Raw genomic sequence first — 16016 nt, 5'->3', positions numbered from 1 at the left:
GGAACCACATAGACAGTTTTGCCACAAAGGCAGCCCCTCTTTCCGAACTCCTAAAAAAGCAAGCCCCATGAGAATGGCTTCCACAGCACACGGATGCCGAGGATGCATTAAAACGAGCCCTCAGCACAACTCCCGCATTATAGGTCCCAGACCCACTCTCCCCATACGCAATTAAGGTTGCAACCATCGACCGAACCCTTTCGGCCGTGCTCCTCCAGGACACGATAATTTAGGCCTCACGAGTTCTCGATCCAGTAGAGTAAGGATTTTCTGCCTGCGAAAGGCACTTGCTCGCAGTTTTTTGGGCTGTTCAGTACTTTGCGTACATAACAGGACTCAACCCCGTAATCATTTTAACAGAACACACCCGAACCCAACTTCTACTAGACGGTAGACTAAAGGACGGCAGTCAGCCAAATTCACGCAGCACGATGGACCCTACTCCTACAAGGACAGGACATTACGGTTAAAAGGACTAAGACACACACGTTTCTCGCAGATAATTTACAGTATGCAGGCACCACACGAGTGTGAGATCATTCCCACCAGGCACAATACAGGACCCAAATCAGCTCCCCCGAAACCATGTTCTAAACCCCAGAGACCCCAGCCCACAGGCACAGATGCACCTCAAGATTTATGTGGATGGCTCCTCCACAGTTTTAAATGGTAAACGAATCATGGTTGTGGCATTTATGTAGAGGACATGCACGAGATGCGCGTTAGAGGAGATATCATTGAAATTGTCTGGACATCTAGGTTCGCAGGCAGCAGAATTAGCAGCCGTAGCATACATTGTAGAGCACCCCAACTCGTTCCCGACCCCAGCCGACATATACTCCGACAGCCTATATGTCTGCAATTGTTTAACTTGAGTTCCTACTCCTGTGGGAATCTAGGTGGTTTTGTTTCCGCGGATGGAAAGCCCCTACAGCCCCATTACTCCAGCATATTCTCAGGACAGCAAAAGATCGTAAATACGGCGTCATTAAAAGTTTGTAGCCACCATCGTTCCCCCCCCCCACCCCCCCGGGTAAAGTTAAGGCAGATGCCCTAGCAAAGGCAGGTTCCAGACATGGTCACTTTTGGAATCCCCCCAGAGAGTGCCCCAGTACACGCGGTCCGGGTCTCACAGACCAATATTCAAGATTTAGCTCAAGCCCAAAAGGAAGACGAAAAGCTCAGGGAAGTTTTAAAAGGTAACTTTCCAGCCCCCTACGAGAAGTACAGAAACGCTTTAACAGCACACGATGGCATAATTTAAAAAGATGGTATTTATGTGGTCCCCACCCAAGATAGAAACCAAATTATCTGCCAACTCCATGACAACCATGGACACCAAGGGATAGATGCAACCCTTGCCCACCTCTGACCTCTCTGCTGGTGGCCCGATTTAAAATCCAATTAACACATTACATTGAAAATAGTTTAATTTGCACCCAGAACAATCCAGACAGGTATGCGAGGAAAGGTCAGCTCAGTAACACCCGCCCTGTTAATGGCCCCTGGACGAATTTACAGATCAATTACATAGGTCCCCTATCACCCTGCAAGAATGGTTTTAAGTGGTTTTAAGTATGTGTTGGTAGTAATCGACACCTTCACGAAATGGGTGGAAGCTTTTCCATCTAGAACTAACATGGCTAAAACGACAGCCAAGATTCTAACGCAGCACATCTTCACAAGATGGGGCCTTCCCTGTAGTATAGAGTCAGACCAAGGCTCACATTTCACAGGACGAGTCATGAAAAATGTCCTTTCGGCATCCGACAAAAATTTCACATTGCCTATCACCCCCAATCAAGCGGAATCGTAGAACGAATGAATAGAACCCTCAATGTTACCCTCAGGAAAATGGTGCAGCAGCACAATACCACATGGGACACAGTTCACCCTTTTGCACTCATGTTCATAAGGAACACGGTATCAACTTCAACAGGATACACCCCCCCCCCCACACCCTCGTGACCAGACGACCCATGCAGGGAACAGAATACTTGTTAGGGCTTGATTTGACCAGCCCCACAGTCACCGCCCTCACCCATGAGAAAGCAGTACAGCAGATCCTCGAAAATGTTAAAGCAGCCCAGTTCGTCGAAGCTGTTAGGCTTGGCACACGAAAGAAACAAAGTAAAGTATGTTTTGACAAAACGATACACCCCACAGAATTTTCAGTAGGACAGCAGGTCATGCTCTCCCTGTACAACCCCAGCTCATTTCTTTCCCCCAAATTCGCAGGACCCTACTCCATTTCCGATGGCCCACCGTGTATAAGATCACTTATCCTAATGGCAAGTCAGGATGGTTTCTCACAAACCAGCTTAAGGCACACAGAGCAACCACTCACACATCTCACTTGCAGCAGCAGACGAACACGCCCCGCCCGTGGACGACCTATTCCTACCCTCCCCCAACCAGTCCAGCCCATCCTCGGACACCACTTCGACTCCACCCCCAGAGGCACCACTCCACCTCTCCCTTGATTCAACCAGCACCGACAGCGACAGCACTGATACATTAGACCCCATGGAACCGCCTCACGATTTCAATTCTGCACCAGGCCCCACTCCCAGCGACTCGGAACAGGATACGTTCGACCCCTTATATAAAAGCCCCTGATCCGGACCCACCGCCCAACAACTATGGATTGCCCCATCCCGCCTCCAACCTGGACACTAAGCATTGGCACCGCGACAATTCCTACAGACTCATCGTAACCATGAGATGGACCCCACATCGCCCCAAGCAGACTTGGCACAGTTACTCCAGTCACGAGTGTGGCAACCCAGAGAAGATGATGACTCAAGACTCCCACCAGATGAGCCCCTTTGCGACTCCTTTTGCTATAGAACAATGAGGTGTCCAGATGATGGTAAAAAGGAACCGATGTGAGATTTACGGTGTCCTTCTTTCTGATGAAGCCTGCCCGATTTTGTTATTTTAGTTTGCGATTTTTAAATGTTGAATGTTTGTATTGTGTACGACCCTTTGATGAAGTTTATCCATGGCCCCCCGCACAACGTTTTGATAGTCATAACTACTCTTCTGATTCGGCGGCAATCACAAGAGGCAGTTTTTCCACGACGAACACAAATTCTTTCCGTTCTTGTCCGGTCACCCAGGCAGTGGAGTAACAGCACTGATCCCCGCCCTGCCTGAGGACCCCCATCTGGTCAGCTAAGCTCGGGTAGTGCACCTACGGCACTGGTCACCGTCCTATCCGGGGATTCCACCCATTTTTGCCCCACCGCGGTGGGCCCATGCTCACCCCACTCGGAGCTTTTGGTTCAAAACGCTTTTACTTTTAGTCTGTGGTTTAAAGAATCGTGGTTTAAAGAATCCTCTTTGCCACAAGTTGTTTTTGTTTTCCGGCGACCCTTCGGTCGCTATCCCACATGCTATTTACATCCTCAAACACTTGGATGGAACGCTTTGCTGCTGGACGGAGAAATTGTCCGCCCACTCACCGCATCGATCACACAGGCTGCGAGACTGCTCGCACTGTCTCAGTATTTTCTTTTTGGATGTCTTGTCCCCAAAAATATTTTTTTTTTTTTTTATAAATGAGGGAGTCACATTTGGTGACAATTCTAATGGGCAATTGATAATAAAAGGAGACAGACAGACATACGAGATCTTAAAACAAGGTAATAACAGATATTATGCTCGTGTCCACAGGAAATCCAAAACAACAGAAGACAGAGGAAGACCAAGAAAGAAAAGGGAGAATGAAAACGTTCATGACCTACATTTGGATCTTCGTGGGATCACTAAGTTGCGCGCGGACGCGACCCCCCGACCCACACCACACAGGACGTGAATGCTTCCCATCCCTGCCATACCCTGGGCAGCACGGTAGCATTGTGGATAGCACAATTGCTTCACAGCTCCAGGGTCCTAGGTTCGATTCCGGCTTGGGTCACTATCTGTGCGGAGTCTGCACATTCTCCCAATGTGTGCGTGGGTTTACTCCGGGTGCTCCGGTTTCCTCCCACAGTCCAGAGATGTGGTTAGGTGGATTGGCCATGATAAATTGCCCTTAGTGTTGGGTGGAGGTGTTCTTTCCAAGAGCCGGTGCAGACACGATGGGCCGAATGGCCTCCCTCTGCACTGTAAATTCTATGATAATCTATGATACACCACACCCAGAGACAGCCACTGACACAACAACCTGGTACGACAACCTTATAAAATGGTATTCCCTTTCATACATCGTAGAAGCACTGTTCGTCATAGCAATACTCTGTAGTGTCATCCAGACTTCGGAAATGGCGATGGAAAGCCTCCCGCACTCCGGTATATACACTCAGACCCCCTATTTTCGGACTCCAGAAAACCCCCACTCTCTCCAAGTAAATAAAGTGCATCGACTAATTTTTGTTTGTTCTAATAAAAAAAGATGTGAAATGCTGTACTTGACCGCCAAGATACAGAGAAATGTAATGCTGCTATTATATAGTTTATACTGTTTGTAAATTCTTTTGATTGACTAAAGATAGTTTAGAGAAGGATAGTTGAGGTTCCCATGTTTTAAATGAAAAAGAAATGTAATGCATGCTTGAATGTTATAGTGCCCGTTAGAATCTTATAATGATGTGATGTAAATAAAAGCAATTTAGGACATAATTTAGGAAAATCCATAGGACAGAGTAGGATAGAACCGGTCCTTGATTGCGGGTGCTCGACTTAGGCAGAGAACAAAGAAGATGTAGTAATATGATCCTTCACGCTTTGCGTTGAGGATCACAAAGAGGGAGTGTAGCCATCTGGGATGGCCACTTTCAGCATATAAAATGGACACACGCAGAGCATACAGGGAAAAATGGACAATGCAAAGCAACAAGCAGGCACAGAGCCTGAATATATATTTGGAAGACAGACTGTAGACGGAACCAAAACTCCGGGCCGATTTACATATTGATGGCCCATCTCCGGGAATCAAAGAACTAGTGCTCAGGTAGCTGATCCTGTCCCAGACAGTCCGGCGCCACTACCCCAGGAAGAAGACACAAACAAAGCAAGGCCAACGGCCACTTAGGAATGAAATAAAATATAGTCACAAGTAGGCTTCAATGAAGTTACTGTGAAAAGCCCCTAGTCGCCACATTCCGGCGCCTGTTCGGGGAGGCTGGTACGGGAATTGAACCGTGCTGCTGGCCTGCCTTTAAAAGCCAGCAATTTAGCCCAGTGTGCTAAACATGCCCAGCCATCAAGGCACCCGCCCCTTTATTGGCTTACATCGATGGCAGTGATCAAGAAGCTGCCCAATTAATTGTGGCACCTAAAAGTGCGCGAAGCCCCTCCAAGTATAAGGAGGAACCCCCGTGAAAAGGTTCAGTCTCTTGGAATTGGCTCTCAACCGGAGAGACCCTTCCACCTGCACCACCAGAAGCAAATAAGTTCAATTCAACGCACGCTACCAGACGGACGACCTTAGCTGCACTCCTGCTACCTCTTCGAACCCAACAGCCTCAGATCCGAACAACGGCCATTGTTCCTCTGACCTAAGTGGGCACCCAAAGTTAAGTTTCGGTGTTAGTGATAGATATAGTTTAGCCTGGAGTGCTATTGTGCATGAGTAAATCATACTGTGTGTAAATAAAGTAGTATTGACTTTGAACTAACTAACTGGTGTATTGGTTCTTTGATCGGTATTCGGTTGAATCTTGTGGCGGTTTCTAGAGATACCTGGCGACTCTGAAAGCATACTCATAATTAAGATTAAGAAAGGCAACCTTATTAATCGCCATATTTAGAGCCACGAAAGAGAGCAACAATAGGGAGAGGTAATACATACTTAATAGCAGTTCTAAATCGTGTGCAGAAACAAAGAGACCTAGGGATTAATGGTCATTGATCTTTGAATGTGGCAGGGCATATTGAGAGAATAACCAAAGTATATGAGATCTTGTGCTTCATAAATGGAGGCCTTGGGTACATAAGCAGGGAAGTTATGCTGAACCTTTATAAGGTTCTGATTAGGCCACAACTTAGATTATTGCACCCAGTTTAGCCTGCACACTTCATGAAAGATCCTTGAAAGGATTCAGAAGACATTTACAAGAATGGTTCCAGAGATGAAGGGATTTCGCTACACGGTTAAGCTGGATAAATTGGGGTTGCTCACCTTGGCACAAAGGAGATTTGAGAGATGTATACACGATTATGACAATTTGGATGGGGTAGACAATGAAAAGCTGGTGCCATTTGCTGACGAGTACAAGGGAGAGGGAATACAGATTTAAGATTTTGGGCAAGAAACACAAGGGGATTGAGGAAAAACCTTTTTCTTTCTCAACACATCGAGTGGTAATGACCTGCCTACAAGAGTGGTGTATCAATGATTTCAAAAGGAAATTGGATAGGCATGGGGGAAATAAACTTGCAGCACTATGGGGATAGAGCAGGGCAATAGGACTGACTGAAAGCTGGCATGGACTGAATGGCCTATGATTCTGAATGTTGTAGTTGAGGCAAACATCACATGTATTTAAGGGGAAGCTACATACATACACAAGGGAGAAAGTAATAGTATGGTATACTGATGGCGCTCGGTGAAGAGGACTTGGAGGGGACCCATGTGCAGCATTGATCAGTTGGTTTAAACAGACCATTTTCGTCCTGTCAACTTATGTAACATTTTTGTTGACACAAAAATTAGAATACCACTTATACAGGGAGTGTTTTCGAAAATGAGTCTCCCCTTTCTGCCAGAAATGTCTTTCTGCCATAGTGTGGCAGACTTCCAGGAACCATCCAAAATCTATTTAGCAAGGTTGGAGGGTGAGTGAGTAGAAAAAATCACCACCAGGTATATGCATTTTAAAAACCTTGATTATACACTGCCAACAGAGATGCAAATTAATGAAAGAGCCATTATTCCAATAAATGATCAAACATTCAGCTCAGCAGCAATGCAAAATAGAAGGTTATGTATCAGTCACACGTGTCAGACATAGTTACTGGCTTCCCTTTTGTTGCTACTGCAGTTTATAGACATGGCAAGGAAAAGTCAGAAATCATACATGTACTTGCGACTCACATGGGGGGGGATAGTATCCCCTCAAAGAGCCTTTTCTGATTAGTGATTTATACAGAAACGAATGGGAGCCAAACTATGTGTTAATTCACCTCCTACACGACTCTAAATAAAGCATATATAAATCATAGATCAGGTTCCAAATGAGGAGACCAACTGATCTTGGGACACCAAAAATGCAGGTAGGAGGTGGAGATAATTTGAAGGAAATTGATATTCTAAACACACATTATACACAATATGCAATTCCATATGAAGGCAACATATATTATTTGGTTAATTTTACTTCAATTGGCCCATCAAGATATCTAAACAGTTTTATTAGTAATCAAATCAAAAAATGTTAACTGCAATGTCCAAAATTAAAGTTAACAAATTAGATTAGATCTTTGAAGATGAGAGGGATGGCAAATCTGTGGCTGATATAATCAAAGAACAGCTATTTTTCCATCAATTCTGAACTTAAACCTTTTGCCATCAATATCTCAATGATATCAACACTTTTGATGATTTTGCCACAAATGCATTGTGCAGATAAGAGGGTCAGGCAAGAAGAAAAATGCTTGCCTCAATTTGTGTTTTAAAAAATATATCCTGTCATTGCGTCTGCATTGCTAGCAAAGCCTGCATTTATTTATTGCCCATCCTTAATTGCTCTTGAACTAAGGGCTTACGAGGCCATTTCAGAGGGCAGTTAAGGGCCAACCACATTTCTGTGGGTCTGAGCTCACATGTAGACCAGGCCAGGTAAGGATGGCAGATTTCTTTCCCAAAAGATGTTAGTGAACAAGATGGGTTTTCATAACAAGTGAATATAGATTTATGATTACCATTACTGATACTAGCTTTCAGTTCCAGATTAATTAATTGAACTTCCACCAGCTGCCATGGTGGGATTTGAACCGATGTTCTCAGAGATTTAGCGCCTCTGGATTACTGGTCTGATGATATTACCACTATGCCAACATCTCCCCCAAGTACAAGTCACCAAAGCTGGTTCTCCAAAAAGCAAGACTACACTTTATTACATAATATTATGCAAAATATTTCTAAACAGAAACACGTGATCTACTACGATCAAAAATTCAACTAGTTTGAGAATCAGTTTTGATCAAGCATCGACAAGGAATCATTAATGCACCTTCCGTCTTTCAATAACATACACCATTTAGATAGCTCCTGTAATGTAATAAAACAATAGTAGCCAATTATTTTTCTTTTCCAATTAAGGGGCAATTTAGCGTGGCCAATCCACCTAACCAGGACATCTTTGGGTTGTGGGGGTGAAGCCCATGCAGACATGGGGAGAATGTGCAAACTCCACATGGACAGTGACTTAGGGCCCAGATCCCAGGTCCTCAGCACCGCAGTCCCAGTGCTAACCACCGCGCACATGCACTTCACAAGAGCATAGTGAAAAATGACACTGAGCCACAAGATATTTGGTCAGATGACCAAAAGCTTGGATAAAGAAATAGGTTTTAAGGAGTGCCTTAAAAAAGGAAATTGAGGTGGCGAGATAGAGGGGTGTAGGGAGGGTAATCCAAAGTTTATGGTCGAGACAACTGAATGCACAGCCAGCAATGGAAAAGTGATTAAAATCAAGGATGCCCAATAGGCCTGAATCAGAGCAGTAGAGATTATCTGAGCAGAGAGAGGCTGGAGGAAATTACAGAGATAGGAAGTGGCAAGGCCATGGAGCGATTTGAAAACAAAAATGCAAATATTAAAATCTTGGCCAGAAGCGAAAGGTCACCAAGCACCAAGGTGATGGGAAATGGGGACTTGGTGCAAGTTAAAACATGGGCAGAGTTTTGGATGGCCTCAAGTTTACGGGGCATAGAATATGGGAGACCAACCAGGAATGTGTTGGAATAGTAAAGTCTTGAGGAGTGCATGAATGAGGGTTTCAGCACCAGATGTTATAGGCAGTCTTAGTGATGGCAGGAATATAAAGTCAGAAGCATATCTCGGGGTCAAATATGACAGCAAGTTTGCGAACTGATTGGCTTAATCTCAGAGACTGTTTGTTCCCAGGGAGAGTGATGGAATTGGTAACTATGGAACGGAGTTTGGAGAGGGGTCCAAAAGTGATGGCTTCAGTCTTCCCAACATTTAATTTGAGGAAATATCTGCGAATACAGTTGTGGATGTTGGATAAGCAGTCTGATGGTCTAGCAACAGCAGAGGAGTCAAGAGGTGGTGGTGAGATAGAGCTGGGTATCATTAGTATACATGTGAAAACTAATGTTGCTTTCTGATGATATCACTGAGTGGTTGCATGTAGATGAGAGATAGGTATTAAACAATCTAATGTGCATTCCTAACATTGTGTGTTTTGGTTCAGCTCTAGATTCCCCTTTTTCCCCAACATTTAATTTTTGTTCACGGCTACAATTATAATTATGGAATTCTAAAAAACAGTTCATGTTCCACTGGAGAAAGGTTTGGCTATGTTTAATTTCAATGTCTGTATATTATAAACTACCAAAATGCAAAATTTTAAATTATCCACTGGGCGACCTAGCTAAATACACCAAAGTGGCAATATTGTGTCCACAAGTCACAACACGATGCATTTCTAATCTTACCCATGTCTTTGTTAGCGTGCAAAGTTACTTTATGATGTGATAAAGATTACTAGATACTATTGGTACTGGTTATTAAATAAGTGAGAAATGTAACCGATTGTCAGCAACAAAAGAAAAGTATACACCAAGGGGTACAAGTTAAACTTTTAAGTGCGACTAGAAAAATTGCGAGTGGTATCGGATATAAAAATCAATTAAGATTGGAATTAAAGTTGAAGACATGGATAGATAAGACAGGGTGTTGGCAAAACTTTTCACATAACTAATATGATCAAGCTATTTTTAAAAATTATGTTAATTACTTATTTCAGAACAGTTTGACCAGTATAGAAGTATACAAATTACATCAAGGAATATGAACTTGGATTTCTGTATTCAAAATGGAAACTGGACTTGTGTTTAATCAGAATATTAATTAATAATAAAAAATACTGTCATTTAGTTAATGGATTATCAAATATTGATTTCCAGTAAGTTTGAATGAACGCTCCTTTATTCACATTTGGATACACTAAAGATGTAACATTACATCGTTGGACAAAGTTATACAAAATCACCTGCTGCAGGTCAAGAATAAACAGTTCTTATAGGTGTGGAAATACACACATGTGGGAGGAGATACTAAGAAGTAGACAGAATACGCTCAATTTCTAGATTAAACATTGGTAACGAAACGGCTGAAAATGAAGTTAACTGTGCTCCGAAAACCACCTCAGGTAAAACTAAAACCACAATTGTGTGCGTGTATGTTTTTGGACTTGCTGTAGTAATAAACAGAATGGTAGCAAATTTTTACTCTGCAGTGAAGAAAGACAGTAATTACATGAGTTTTATTCACCACATGTTATAAAGTCCAATAACTGCAGGCTGACCAGATGGAGAAAAAAAAAAAAAAAAAAAAAAAAAACTTGGTTTGGATTCACTGCCTGAAACAATATGCAACTGTCATTGAACATGAAATATATACTGCAACTGAATGTTTCATCTCCCTCTACTACCCTTAATGTAAGTAATGCAAACTCTTCTTTCAAATCACCTAGTAATTAAATGTATGAGTACTAAACTTCTACCTCATTCTATTACATTATTTCAAGTTATTGGATACTTCAGTTTTTTAGTACATTGATAATTTTGAATGATCAGATGCACACTAGAATCCACAAACAATAGGCATTATTATTCAACATAAAATATCTGAACAATCTAATCATCTTTCCCCCGCTATACAGGTTGTCCAGTATTACGCATGTTTTGAATCAGCAACAGATAAAGCAAGATTAAAAGTAATATCAGGAACAGATTGACCACTAAGTTAGCACTGAAATACACAGGTTTGGGAGCAGTAAGTGGGCTAATAAGTATACAACAGGCCTAGCTGCCCTGAAAACATTCAATTCTTGGATGAAATCAGGAGTAACAACATCAAATGGATGAAAAGGAAATCACTGTGGACATCCCTTCAGATACTTCTACAAAGTCAACCATATGACAAGCATGCAGCTTAAAACAGGAGTTATCCCGCAAAACATCTTTAAAGAAAATCCAAAAATGGATTCGAACAATACTGTTATTATTGTATCACAAGCTTCAGCCTGCATAGATTTATCAGTACAAATCCTTTTTGCTTCAATAATACTAACTTCTGAAGCTTAAACTGGATATTCTGCCCAAACTGACTGAATGTAAAGTACAGCAAGACACACTTCCCCAAGGTCTCAATCTACTTTGTTTCAACGTCAGGTCAGACCAGATTCCAAGTCCATTCTACACTACAAATTCATCAGTATACGGCGCTGAGGACCCGGGTTCAATCCCGGCCCCGGGTCATTGTCAGTGTAGACTTTGCGCATTCTCCAGTGTCTGCGCGGGTTTCACTCCCACAACCCCAAAGTTATGCAGGTTAGGTGGATTGGCCATGCTGAATTAGAAAAATATAATTGGGTACGCTTCATTTTTTGAAAATAAAATAAATTCATCGGTGCACAGTAAAGTAAAACCATTTTACACCAATACTGCAGCTTTTATTGCAAATAGTCCCTAGTCCCTAAAATACTACAATGTCTTCTATGGGTCATATTTTTTGAAAATATAGAGATGAGCTTGCAATAAAACACAAGATGCATTTCATACAAAGGATGGCAATGCAAACAAACCTTTGTTTAAATAGGCTACAATATACATATATTGCATAAAAAGGTTTAATTAATGTAATTATGAAAATTTCTGTCAACAAATTAAAACAGATCACTGGTGCAAAAGGCACTGTAAAATTGTCAGTACACATCTGATCACTGGCATACAATATTACAAAAAAATGAAATTTGCCTCTTTTCTCAGGACAATGTCCCTTTTATTATACATCTGCTTCTTTATAAGTATTTACATGCAGCTTTTAGTTGATTTATTGCCAAGATAAAATCTAAAGTATGTGACAAATCCATTGTGCTCATACTCATTTTTATGTGAAGAGCCATTCTATTATGCAATATGAATTTAATTTCAAATGAAATTAATCTTAGATGGGAATTTGGTTTTCTACTAAACCTTTCTGGCTTTTTTTCTGAAAAGTGCACCTCCTTTTGGAGTTCGCTGCCCAAATGTAGGTCCAGCCACAACACCACGATCTCTACCATGGGAGGACAAGGTGAGAGGTTCTGCACCCCAGCCAGAACAGGGATCAAACCCTGTCCTACTGACATTAATCTGATCCACATTGGCCATCCAGCCAACTGATCGGCATGAAATCAGAGTTGCTGTGGCAACATGCATGTTGTAGCCTGGAACGATGAATTGCCATGGCACAGGCTCCAATTTCTTTCCATCGCACAGCTGACCAGGAATTCTGCACTTGCCATTTGACAAGAGGAATTATAAATTGACAGAATATACCTCCCTTGAATATCAAGTCCTAGGATGGGACTTGAACCTAGCTACCCACTGCACCACCAGATCTCTTTTGACGAGGGCTACTTCCTGGAAACAAATAATTTTACAATCAGTGCTTCGACCAATTATTAGAAATCAATCAGCCCAACAAACTTCGGATTACCCAGACCTTTGCAAAAACATCCACAAGTATTACTCACTAGTTATTAATTCGGAATGAAATTTCCAATTTGAAATATTAATGGAACTCGTTGCATTTCAAGCATTTGATTTTTATAATGAGTATTAAAAGTACATGTAAGAAATTAAGAACGCATTTAATGTAGAGACTACAGTTGACTATTAGTGAGACCCAAGTGTTTACAAATAATTTGTCAACATGCTGTATTTGAAACTTTCTTCACATAACATTTCCAAAAATATACTATGATTTGTATTTTGCAATGAAAATAAGTGTGTACTGTTAATTAAATAAATCGGAGAACAAACTGAGAAGTGAAAAGTCATTTTCACCTCCCCAACAGTGCACCAAGTAATCCATTTTGGCATGTTGGCTGAATATGATAAAGCATTATTCAATTTTTTTCACATTTCCCAACAGGTCATTGACTTCCAAAACATTTAGATGCAGCATTGAAGCTTATGAAATCATTTCAGTGAAGATAAATGGCATGATTTGCTGCTTCAATTACATAACTGACGTTTGTGGTTCAAATGTAAATTGTTTTCCCCAAAATAATACTATGTCAACTTTTGCTAAGTAATTGTTTCCTTCCAAAGTGATTAGATACTAATATATTGTCATGACTGGAATATATCTCTCAGTATGTGTAGATGGACATAATCGTTATGAAAAGGTTTATTATACCCAATGTCAACAAATGAAAAACTCCCACATACCAGAAGTGCAGAATACATTGAAAATTGCTTTTCTACTTTATAATGCAGCTGTGTTACACAATTTTTAAAAATATATATCAAGTCATTCTGATGACTCAGCAGTTGCTATTACCTTAACAGTAAAAGGCTTTTTAGCTTACATTGCAATATTTTAAAATGAAATGTATTAGCCAATAAATTTAAAGAATACGTGTTTTTTCTGACTAGTTAAAAATTGCACACTGAGACTTCACCTGTGGCTATTTCAAAATTTTTAATTCTTCTTTCCCTTTCAAAAAACTATTATTCGTACATCTTTATGCAAATAACTGCAAACAGAAGTGGTTTACCAAAAAACGTGACGAGGGTTTGATCAAGCTGCTAATTGTTTTAATAGATTAATTGGTGGGTCCATTTATAGTAGTGAAGATCTGAAAATGCGCTGGCGTTTAAGTTTTACAAAATTTGGAGGCCATTAGGTTTCGAAACCTTCTGCTTCAGATCGTGGGAAGGATAGCTGCAGTTGCCAAAAAGGCAGTCTCCCTTTGATCTGACAATCCAAAATCTCCCCACACTTAGCTGCGTTGTGCTTTCCATACTGTTTGATACCTTCTACTTACTGTTAAAAAATCTCATCGGTGACTGGCATTGCCAAAAATGGCAATGGAGTTTAGCCTGCTGGTTACGTTTTCAGAAACAATTTACTTAACCTCTCAGTATCATGTTGCAAATCAATATGTCAACCGCCAAAACTCGCACTGAAATGAGATCATGGACTCCCCAAGTCAAGCCCTGACCCTCTTCATCGTCATCTCTCGCTTAGGGGAGGAGGGCGCCACACAATGGAGTAAACATAACATGCTACAGCTCCAATAAAACCTCAGCTCCACTTTTTGTCACTTCACAACCAAAGGTCTGTGGAGCCTGAAGGGTTTTAAAAAATATATCTATTGTATATCGAAGCGGTACCAAAGGCCAAGTAAGTCCTGCCTAAGATTCCGCCTGAGGGTTTCTGGCGTGTGCACCACAAGACCAACCATTAGACACCTCATCTCATCTCATGTTAAATGTACCCAGGGCCTCGGAGTAACCCGCTTGGGACCCGGCATGCCACCGCTTCACAAATGAGAGAACAACAACAAAAATTAAAAAAATAACGAAACGAAACATTTCGAAAGACATCGGAAAAGGCAGGCGGGAGTTGAAGCCGAGTGTGTGGAGCAAATTACCTTCTTTAGCCTTTACAGGTGCCGTGTTAGTCTGCAAAGCTCCCGGCGTTGGGGACGTGGAGAACTGGGACCAAGATGGCGTCCCCTCCAAACTTCCACCACTTCCACTGTTACTTTGGACACTCATCAAGCTACTTTGAGACACAAAAAAACACAAAGTGTCAGCACCGACACAACGCCCTCCCCCCCCCCCCCCCCCGGGGGAAAAAAAACCCTCAGCCAGCAGCAAACTGAAACCGACCTCACGCCAGACACCCGACAAGAAAGTGGTTTTAATTTTTCCTTTTCAAAAAAAAACACCCTTTATTTTTTCCACACACTCATTTGCCTATAAATATATATTTATCCCCCACCCCCCGTGACAAACGTTCACACACCTCTGCACTGCGTCTTCAAGTGGCCCCGTCACCTTCGCATCAGTTAAGCGTCACGCATCGTTTGTGCAAATACTATCGCGAGGTTCGTGCACCTCAGCGGAGAGATGAAAATGGCAAAAGCCACAATAATAATAAATGTTGCGGCCCGACCCCGACTGTCATCCGGCAGCTGCCTCCCCCTCGACCTCCCGGCGGCTGGGTCAATGACTCCGCCGAGCTTGACTTTAAACTTTGAGTTAAAGAGTAAACGTCCTCCTCTTCCTCTTCCTCTCCCTCCTCCTCCTCTCTCCCCTTTGGCCCAGGGACAGGTTTCTAAGCTGCTGCTGTTTGGGGAAACTTCTCTCTCATTGTCTCAGTAAACGTCAATAACTCTCCGCTCGCTCCGCACATTCAAAGCTTTTCATTAAAGGGGCTTCGGCTTTTACTCGGCAAACTATCTTTGCGACAATGTCGCGCCAAATTCCTTTATATGGTTTTTGTTTCCTATATCCCCAAAAAATGAAACTATAAAGTAACCGAACCTCGTCCCGCCCACAGTTAGATGTCATGACGTTAACTTGGGCAACTCCAGGGGAATATGTTGTAGCCTATTGGAAATTAGTCTTCAGTAAATGTTGTCTTTTATAGTGACTTAAGGTGGCAGTTTACAGTCATCCCATTTTCTTCACCTGCATTGATGTAACTTTAATTTTCCAAGATAAAAGACAACCACTACTTCCTCATTGGTGAATTAAGGGGTTCAAAAGCTGGGAAACGTGTACCTTACAGTATTATTTCAAACTTGACTTAGTATTTAGTAGCACTTAATAGCTTTGTTTTAAGTTGTCTACATTGCCCAGTTTCAGGAAGAACAACCACCTAAAATAGAATCGCAGCGTTGCTACAGCACAGAAGGAGGCCTTTCGCCCATTGCGCTGGCTCTCTGAATGCACAACACCCCGAGTGCCATTTCACGGCCTTCTCCCTGTTACCTTGTGCGTTCTTCCCTTTCGCATAATAGCCTAATTCGCTCTTG

At 42.1% G+C, this 16016-nt stretch overlaps 1 protein-coding gene across 4 annotated transcripts in view; it reads right to left on the bottom strand.

Moving 5' to 3' along the window:
• Positions 1-15428, bottom strand: part of tlk1a (tousled-like kinase 1a) — a 279213-nt gene extending 263785 nt beyond the window's left edge. The window contains exons 1-2 of one of the 4 annotated variants that reach the window (XM_072475834.1): positions 15002-15428; positions 14625-14758 (exon numbers count right to left, since the gene is read on the bottom strand). In XM_072475834.1, coding sequence (XP_072331935.1) covers positions 14625-14751 — 127 coding nt within the window. In that variant the 5' untranslated portion in view covers positions 14752-14758; positions 15002-15428. The remainder of the gene's footprint in view (positions 1-14624; positions 14759-15001) is intronic. The other 3 variants (XM_072475818.1, XM_072475826.1, XM_072475832.1) reach the window with 3 other exon arrangements.
• Between the last annotated feature and the right edge of the window lie 588 nt (positions 15429-16016).

Source organism: Scyliorhinus torazame, chromosome 2 (assembly GCF_047496885.1).
Source record: "Scyliorhinus torazame isolate Kashiwa2021f chromosome 2, sScyTor2.1, whole genome shotgun sequence".
In the NCBI taxonomy this organism is placed as follows: Eukaryota; Metazoa; Chordata; class Chondrichthyes; order Carcharhiniformes; family Scyliorhinidae; genus Scyliorhinus; species Scyliorhinus torazame.
The sequence above is the reverse complement of the archived record's forward strand: the minus strand, read 5'-3'. Positions and strand labels throughout refer to the sequence as shown.